The sequence below is a fragment of the Limulus polyphemus genome, unplaced genomic scaffold, assembly GCF_000517525.1.
Source record: "Limulus polyphemus unplaced genomic scaffold, Limulus_polyphemus-2.1.2 Scaffold2235, whole genome shotgun sequence".
In the NCBI taxonomy this organism is placed as follows: domain Eukaryota; kingdom Metazoa; phylum Arthropoda; class Merostomata; order Xiphosura; family Limulidae; genus Limulus; species Limulus polyphemus.
In genome coordinates, this window is record NW_013667845.1 from 123,599 (window position 1) to 133,875 (window position 10,277).

Here is a 10,277-nt window from a genome sequence, read left to right on the forward strand (position 1 = left end):
TTTAAGAAAGGACTTGTATCGCTAAAGTTTCTTCGGAAAGAATTTTTTAGGAAAATTAACAAACGAACACAGACGTGTAACAGTATCTTACACTTTTAATTTGTTTGAGTAGATGTATCAACTTAGTGTTTAATACAGTGTGTCAGTGTTGTAACATTATTATACCGCTCACCACATTCTTCTGGATTATTTGGTAAAAATAATGTGCAGTGTGGTCCATGTAACAACAGCAAATTAATTTATCTCTTTTTTTTAACGTTTTTTACAGCTACTTTAACCTGTAGGCCTAAATTGAAATAAAAAACATTTCAACAGATACTAAATTAGGCCTAATATATTAATAACGTTTAACGGAATTTATCTTCATTAATAGTGAGTACACTTAACTAAGAAAAAGTTATTTGCAGAATTTCTTCTCTAATCGCTCGAACATAACTCATAAAATCACTGAATACTCAATCACATCACTAACTTCACTGGTATTTATAAATATTTTACCCTCGTATCTATATATTCGACGAAGATTCTTGGTTATTACATCATAATGATTAGCAACTCACTCCAGCAAACACTGAAATATAGCTTACAACAGCAAATTGCCTTAAAACTTTATAAACTGAATTGTCAGCTAACAAATGTAAAATAATGATTAAATAAGATAAATGACAGTAACAATGATAGTTCAAACAATGTTTCTTTAAAAAAATTTGTTTAAAAATGGATACAATACATTGCTACTTAAATTAAGTCTAATGACCTGTTTCGTTGTAAACGACAATTGGCACCGAAATATTGGAAAGTCCATAGCCCTAGAAATTATTATAAAAAAGTTAACTGCAGGTGTTTTTGTTGTTGCTGCTGTTGTTGTTTTTTTTATCCGCATTCCTTTAAATTGTCTGCTGCAGCTTTGATGACGAGTCACAATGATAAATTAAAAGGAAAGTAATAAAAAAATCTACAGTTAATTTGTTTTTATAACAAATTTTAATGACCTGTTTGTTCGTTTAATGGGAAAATGGGAGTAAAACAACGCATAAGTCTAATAAGTAGATGATAATGGTATTTTCAACCTGAGCAGCACCTTATATAGCATGAAGCCTAAACTACCAGGACAGAGACCTACAACGCTCATGTATAGCCATCCTATGTACCTAGCAAGAATACAGCAGAAAATATATTAATAAAGCATGAATCACAAGGACGGGCAAATGTAGTTAGTCGGTACAGGAAGGGATGTACAAATGGGATTAGTAAGTGCAGCCAAGACAGTCAAATGTGACTAACAATAAATTTCCAAATGTACCTCGTGAATATATAAAAAGAGTGGCCAACCGAGACTAGTAAGGACAAAATGGGTATCCGTAGATGACTAGTTAGTATAATAAATAATGTCAAACCTGGCACAGATAATTAAACGTACAGATCTAGATTGGTTAGATAGTACAACAAAAAGTAGTCATAAGTAGGTCGTGAGCTCACCAGAACCGATGCCCAAATGTGACACATAAGTGGAGAAACGATTTTCTAATGTCACATAAACATCAAATAACAATTTGAAAAAAAGTTTAAAATTATGATCATGCACCTTATGACTATAACTAACAATTTTGTTTTGAGTTTACTTACTGATTAAGTGTTATCTTACTACAAGTTACAACTTTTACAGTAAGGAAGATCATTCTTTAAAACAAGTACGATGTTTCGATTACTGGTACGATGATTCTCAAGTACAACTGGTAGAAAAATTGCTCATCAAGTTGTTCTTGTTTTTAGGAATGTTGAATATTTCCGATGATTCTTCGTTGTCCTTCGATGAATGAGATGGAGATTCTTCTTGTGGTCTTGGACTTGGGATTAGTTGCTGTTGATTGGATTTACGATTTGATTCTATTATTACTTTCCTGCAGAGGTCTTCAAAGTATACTTGAGAATGATCGCATTAGTGATCGAAACGTCATACCTGTTCTAAAAAATAATATTCCTTACTGTAAAAGATTTAACTTGTAATAAAAAAAAATTAACAATTTCTAATTGCATCACGTGAAGACAATAAATTATGTTAATTGCAAGCAGTGGGAATAGTAAAAAATGTTACTGTAGGCGGTAAACATAGTAAAATATATTAAATGTAAGTCGTGAATACAGTAAAAGATGTTAAATGTAGGCTGTGAATACAGTAAAAGATATTAAATGTAAGCCTTGAACAAAGTAAAATATATTCAATGTAGGCCATGAACACGGTAAAATATATTAAAATCTAGGCCGTGAACACAGTAAAAGATATTAAATGTAAGCCATGAATACAGTAAAAGATGTTAAATGTAAGCCGTGAATACAGTAAAAGACGTTAAATGTAAGCCTTGAACAAAGTAAAATATATTCAATGTAGGCCATGAACACAGTAAAATATATTAAAATCTAGGCCGTGAACACAGTAAAAGATATTAAATGTAAGCCTAAACATAGTAAAAGATATTATCTAGGCCTGAACACAGTAAAATATATTAAATTTAAGCCTGAAGACAGTAAAACATAATAAATATAAGCCGTGAGCACAGTAAATGATGTTAAAAAGGATATTGCAAGAACCTCAAATATTTTACAAATGTGGCAAGTGAGCATAACAAGGAAGGTTCAGTTAGGGTTAATGAGTACCAAGAAATAGTAAGTAATGAGTTTAGTAGAAAATTTTCAAACGTAACATGAACAACAAAAACTGTTTGGATGTAGCTGATAAAAACAAAGAATGTTTAAAGTAGTAAAAAATTACAACAAAAGATGCCGCCAGTGAGCTCAACAAACTGTATTGATATTCATTTCGTGAGTACATAAACTTATATCTCTCGCTAGCACATCAAAGGAAATTGATGTGTATCTCGTGAATACATTAAAACATGTAACATTACACTTAAACAATTTAATGCAGTCTACACCGCCACACTTTATGCGCATATTCCACCCCACCTCTATTAGACGTCCATCCTCTTGGCGATAGAGGACGTAACCCTCTGGTATCCCGCCAGTACTTTTGAAGGATTGTAATGAAATGACCTAACAAATCAGTAATGTGTCTGTCGTATCACAGCCTGCCAGAAGATCCCTGGTACTGGTGAAAGGCCTTGTCATCTCGGGATATAAATGTTATAGTGTTTGTTTTGAATTTCGCGCAAAGCTACACGAGGGCTATCTGCGCTAGCCGTCCCTAATTTAGCAGTGTAAGACTAGAGGGAAGGCAGCTAGTCATCATCACCCACCGTCAACTCTTCGGCTACTCTTTTACCGTCACATTATAACGCCCCCACGGCTGAGGGAGATTCGAACCCGCGCCCCGCAGATTGCGAGCTCCCTAACCACCTGGCCATGCCGAGCCAACTGTTATAGTGTAATTGCCATATTGTCATACACTCTCTTTTACTTTGACTCGGAAGTTCTTATTAACATAACATATCATAATGTTTGTTTGTTTGTAATTAACCACAAAGCTACACAAATGGGCTATCTGTGCTCTGCCCACCACGGGTATCGCAGACATACCGCTGTGCAAAACATATCATAATAATATAATGTTTAGGGACAACAAGGGACCTATTGATCCATCTAGGCTATCACATCCTCTAAATAAAACTAAAAATTAAATAAAATGAATAAACCTTATAGCCAGCCCTTATCATTCTTATAGTTATCAAGCTTTCTCTTAAACTCACTTAAATTTATTGCCTCCACAATATTTGAAGGCAACCAGTTAACACGTTGATACACCGAATGTTTCATTTCTCCAGGTAAACAATATACATTAATATGTTGGTCAAACTTAGCGGTACTCTCACGTGAAAATACTAATTAAAAACGTAGTTCAGGAAGAGGCGTTTAAGCTTAATAAAATCATATCTCAGGCAGACTCAGGAAGTAAAGCTAGTTACTTAGGGAACAATAAAACTTCACGATTTCTTATGAATATAGTATTTTAACTTTTTAAATCTCGATAGCTAAAATTTGCATTATCATTATATTTGGTTAAACAATTCTAAGCCACTTTCTTAGAAAGCTGCTTAATAAAAATACTGGTTTTTAGCGTAAATGGAATAGATTTGTGCTTTATTCACGAGTAGAGCAAAAGTGCTATTAGCAGCTTTTTCTGATTGTGTTATCCTATTCATTGTGAAAGGTATCGTAATTCACCCCAAACAAAAAACAAGTTACATGTGGTTTCGCAATTACCTACCTTTCTAGGAAAAACATGATTAATACACATGTGAAATTTATATGTAATCAGTTGTTGTTGTTTTAGCGCAAAGCTACACAATGGGCTACCTGCGCTTTGTCCACCGAGGGGAAAGAACCCCGAATTTTAGACTTATGAGTCCGTAAAATTACCGCTAATCCTCCGTGTGACAGACGGAATCAATTAGCCATAGAGAAAAACAGGAATAACTTAACCTTACAGCTCATTATTACTATGGTTAATGCAATTTATTGCTATTGATAAGCCCCCAGTGGCACAGCGGTATGTCTGCGGACATACAACGATAGAAGCCGGGTTTCGATACCCGTGGTGGGCAGATCACAGATAGCCCATTGTGTAGCTTTGAGCTTAACTTCAAAACAAACAATCTTTTGATAATCGCGCGGTCGTAATTGATTCGGCCTAAGGAAGCAAATTCCGTTGTTGTTTTTAATCCAATAAACACACTATTGTGTAAGGAATGACGATTAATTGTGTTCAAACTATGTACGAAATAACTCGCTAATTCGCATAAAAATCAGCAAAATTAACGTATCCGTTTATTATTCGGTCAGTACTGAAATAGAGCCTTAAAAGTACATTTTATACTCTATTTCTTTCTCATTTTATTTACTCCAAAACTTATACCGCTCATAAATATGCATCTGCTTTCTCTAGTCCCCCATTAACTCAGCGATAAGTTTGAGGACTTATAACGCTAAAATTCTGGGTTAGTTATTTTTTTTGCGATGGTCACACTCCTGAGGATGACGTTGTAACGTCGAAACATGTAAGGTCGTCAACTTTTTGAAGGCCATAGATAGGCCTAAATAATATGTTTTTAATTCTGTACCAGTTTAACGTTGAATATTATTTATGATTTTAACTTTATATACAAGTGCCAAAATACTATAATTAAACAAAACTATATTAAAACTGCAGCACTACCTACCGGGAGAAATAACAAATCTTGAAGAGAATATTTTGTAGCTCCCTGTCGTTGTTGGCATAAGGTCGTAAACTCATTGTCATTGGCCTCCTTTTCTTTCAGCAAACTATCAGAAAATAAAACAGTTAGCAGATGGTAGAAAACATTGAAAAATGGAAGTAATAAAATTAATGAGTTAGGCTTAGGAGAAATAAAAATCGTTAACAGCTTTTTTGTCTTCTATGTGACAAGGAAAGAAATTGACATTGCGAGTAATCAGACGCGTTTTTGAAAGACACACTACTTACAATCTGAGATTAAGCTGGACATTTATACTACAAACAACGATTAAACATCTTTGGATGAAAGTTCGTCTTCTTTTGTCTGATAGTTAGAATAATATACGAATATTATACTCTAACATTACCAGAAATAGAGGTAAATACTATCAAAAGCAAGTAACAAGCCACTTGTTTATAAATATTTGTTTTCCACATCAGTGGTCTGGATCAACATTTTCAAGTTGAATTACTGCAACGCATATTTGCTTATAATGCAAGTTTCTTTTGTTGGTTGAGAGCTAATTTAATCCTTAAGTATGTAATTACTATTAGAATCGTTTTGAATTTTAAATTGTTTTATAATATATCTTGTTAAGTTTATTATGTATGTGCAAATATATTGTGTATTTAAAATATATATTTGTTACCACTATTTCACTGTGATTTGGTTTCCATATTACAATTCATCAATTATTTTCAAGCTTCTGTGTATTGGGTCGTTCTGTCGGTGTATCAAAAATAGCGACTTTTAACTTGATTAAATGATTTGCTCAGAAGTATGAATGAAAAAGAAACAGTGAACATCGGACGTCGTCTTGCGCGTCCTGGATTTACCGAAAACTTTAGATTGCGTTATGAATTGTACGTTCACATAAGTAATTTACGTTTTTAATTAGAAATAGAAATTTCCTTCACTAATAAATTATAACTATCATGCAAATGAGTCATTAATTATGTCCTACTTTCAGAGCTTGTTGTTTGATAGGTTATTAATCAAAGGCCAATGACGAGTTATCCTTGGTTGAAAAACCCACATGCTGTACACTTAGTAATCATGGTTGAAGTTGTCAGCCATTGACTGGGAAGTTCAGGTGCAGCGCTATTCGTTAATAAAATTATTTCAGTCTTAATAGATACACCAGGTTGTGTATGTGTAACAAGTAAAAATATAAGTTTGAAACGAAAAATGGATGTTTAAAGAACTGACAACGAAGCTTTCATGTTAATAATGTTTAAACCTTAGTTCTGTTAAGTCGAATATTTAAAGAAACTGAAATGTTTATGAGCTAATTTAAACTCAAAAAATACTTAAGTAATAAAATTGGACTATAAATTTTGGGGACAGCACCTGCCCAAGCCGAATGAAAAGGCTTAATTTTGAAAAATATATCTTAACATTTGATTTTTAGTGTGTCGTTATACACAGAGTATTGTGCCCTTGTGTATTTACGTAAACCAAGATGTTTTAATTATATGTGTATTTGTCATTCATTTTAAGAACAAAGCGATGTCGCAGTTCAAAACAGTATTAACTAGATTGTGTCGCCATCTCTTGACAAATAATTTATATATACATATAACTTTTTGTTTTCCTACTGCTACTGTTAATACATGAATAACAGATACTGATGCTTAGAAAGCGTCCTATGTTTTATTAAACTGATTGGAATTATTTCAGAATTTTGTCAAAGTTATCGATCTCTCAAAGTTATAATTATTTGATTATTTTTTTACTTTCACTAAACTTAGAAGTACTAATATAACGTATTTTAGACGTAGTTATTTGACTTTCCTTACATATGTAATAATCAACATAATAAAATATAGTATTATCAACTCACGGGACTGCCACAAAAGTCAGATGATCTTGATATTCTTCATACTTGGTCCACAGCTGCTTACTGAAAATATTTCCTATATAAAAGAATGAATACATATATAATCAAGTAATGCTAAACTCTGCTACAATAACGTATTGTTGTCACTATTCCCACAACCGTTAGGTATTAAACAAGAGATTCTGGTTTCTCTACGTTAAAAACTTTACACACTTAATGACTGTCCGAGATAGAGATGAAAGCTTGTTATTAAAGTTTTGGACTTGATAAAAAAATCTGTCGTGTTACTTGTGAATTATATTAAAGTTTTTAAAAACCGCAATTCAAGAGACTCAGGTATTCACGAGACGGAAAGGTAAAATATTACATCATTCCACTGTGGTACTTAGAACAGAGCGCTTAACGGGTCCATTAGTAATAGCATAATCTGTTCAATGGATCCATTAGAAACGGACGCATCTTCCACTACCTATTTAGTGGATTCATTTTTGAAATGGCACAATCCTCCACTAATTGTTCAGTGGATTCATTAGTAACGGCATCATCTTCCACTATTTGTTCAATGGATTCATTAGAAATGGCATCGTCTTCATTACTTTATCAGTGGGTACACTGAGAATGGCACCATCTTCCACTACCTATTTAGTGGATTCATTAGTAAAAGCATCATTTTCCACTATTTGTTCATTGGTTTCATTAAAATCGACACTATCTTCCACTACCTATTCAGTGGATCCATTAGGAACAGCATCATTTTCATTACCTTTTTAGTGGGTTCATTAAGAACGGCACTGTCTTGCACTACCTGTTCAGTGGGTTCATTAAAAACGGCATCATCTTCCACTACCTATTCAGTGGGATCATTAGGAACGGCACTGTCTTGCACTACCTGTTCAGTGGGTTCATTAAAAACGGCATCATCTTCCACTACCTATTCAGTGGGATCATTAGGAACGGCATAAACTTCCATTATGTGTTCAATGTTTTTATTTAGGAACGTCAAAATCCTTAGCTGTAGGTCAGTATTCTTGTTGAGAACGACATCTTCAAGAGTTAGCAGAGTGTCTTAAGAATAGTTCTTTCTCCCACTATAGATCCAGATTGTTCATTAGCAGTGACATCTTCTTCCATCGTGGATTCAGAAGGTTCATTCAGATTTCTATGATACATTCTTCCCTCATGAGGTCAAAAATTTGATTAAAACAAGAATTCCTTTTCTTAACTATTTCAGAAAATACATTTAGAATGTCGTACTGGTCTATCCTAGGTTAACAGAACCTCTATGTTCAATCAGTTTTTGATATTGTCTTCGATTAAAATTCAGAAAATTCTTCAAGAACATCCTTTTCCATCATAAATTAAAATATTAATAAAATCTGGCACATATTTCTATGTTACGGTAATGAGGCTCATTGTAAAAGACGTTCCTTTCCATTATATGGTCGGTAGCCAAAAGTGTTCATTAAGAAATATATCCTAATAGAAGATTTATTAGGAATAAAAGCATCTTCTATTGGATATGAAAGAGATTCGAAAGAAATGATATTTTGTCCTACGGTGGTTTTAAAGGGGGTCGTTTTAAAGAACGACATTATAACTTATAAGTATTCATCAAGAACGGATGAATGGATTACCATTGATTCAGGAATCACGGGGTTCATCAATAATGATGAACTATATTATCATAAGTTAAAACGGATTGTTTGTAATGAAACTTTCATTAATTATTTGTTTAAATGGTCACTGGCTATGAAAACTGTTTCGTCATATGTTAACAATATTCATTTATAGTGGCATTCTCTTCTTTCAAAAGTTCATTGAGTACGTACATTGATACCCCAAATAGTAAACATTTCGTTATAAGTTGAACGTTTTGGTTCGAAATGGAATAATATTCTATCTGGATTCACAATAGTTTTTTTATCATCAAGCACTCCCCAGCCGTCAGCAAAAGTTCTTCAGAATTGAATAACAAATTACAATGCTCTTTTTTTTTGTACATTATTTTAAATTATTATCAGTATTATTAATTTAATTAATACAGTATTATAATGAGATAAGTCTTGTGTTTTTTTTTGCTAGGTTTAAATTTGAAACTACAAGCTGCGAAGTGTTTTTTTTCTAAACATTTATAAAACGTCAGGCTTTTTTACTTGTTTGCAAAAAAAAAGATAATTTTATTGTACTAGAAATCTAAAGAGGTGCCTATATCAACCTCTGAAATTGTTCTTCAAAATGAACTTAAGTAATTAAGTTGGAATAAAACCAAAAATTAAAAACGTTTTATGCTAACCATCTTGGTATATTGAACTGTTGAAAAATAGCAAGTTTTATTCTCTATCCATGTTAACACCATTTCACAACACAATTTTACTATCTAAAAAAATAGTTTGACTTAATGCTCCATTTTACCCCAAACAAAATTTAAAGCACACTAAAAATGTTAACCAAAAATGCATATTTTACTAGAATGAATCAAATTTACCACCTGTTACCAGATATTCCAAGTGCCATCTGGGATACCAACTGAATAATGTACCCGGATGGAATTCTTAAAATACTTTTTAAATGTAAAACTAAAAGAATGTTTATTATACTCATTTAATTTTTTTTAAGGACCCGGCATGGCCAGGTGGTTAGGGCGCTCGACTCGCAATTTCAGAGTCGCGAGTTCGGATCCCCGTCACACCAAACATGCTCGCACTTTCATCCGTGGAGGTGTTATAATGTGCGGTCAATCCCACTATTCGTTGGTTAAAGAGTAGCCCAAGAGTTGGCAGTGGGTGGTGATGACTAACTTCCTTCCCTCTAGTCTTAACTGCTAAATTAGGGACGGCTAGCGCAGATAATCCTCGTGTAGCTTTGTGCGAAATAAAAACAACAACAAACAAACATTTTTTAAACTTACCGATTCTCGATCTACAAGGATCCCAATCTCGTAGCGCCACCTGTAGCTGTATAAAGAAAATATAAACTCTGTATAAAACATTAATAAGTGTAATGAATCTAAGTTTCAAATGGACAGCAACTGCCTTGTGTAGAAACCTACAAATGTAGAAGACGACGTCTCGAAAGTCTTCCGCCTTTCGTATTCAGACCTGTAGGTTTCTACAACAGGCAGTTGCTGTCCATTTGAAACTTAGATTCATTACACTTATTACTGTATTATACAGAGTTTATATTTTCTTTATACAGCTACAGGTGGCGCTACGAGATTGGGATCCTTG

At 33.3% G+C, this 10,277-nt stretch overlaps 1 protein-coding gene across 1 annotated transcript in view; it reads right to left on the reverse strand.

Annotated features, from left to right (window-relative positions):
- The window catches only part of LOC106466356, a 108,173-nt gene that overhangs the window by 66,147 nt on the left and 31,749 nt on the right, over positions 1-10,277 (reverse strand). The window contains exons 5-7 of the mRNA XM_022394348.1: positions 9,959-10,004; positions 7,054-7,126; positions 5,175-5,277 (exon numbers count right to left, since the gene is read on the reverse strand). Of these exons, the coding sequence (XP_022250056.1) occupies positions 5,175-5,277; positions 7,054-7,126; positions 9,959-10,004 (222 nt within the window). The remainder of the gene's footprint in view (positions 1-5,174; positions 5,278-7,053; positions 7,127-9,958; positions 10,005-10,277) is intronic.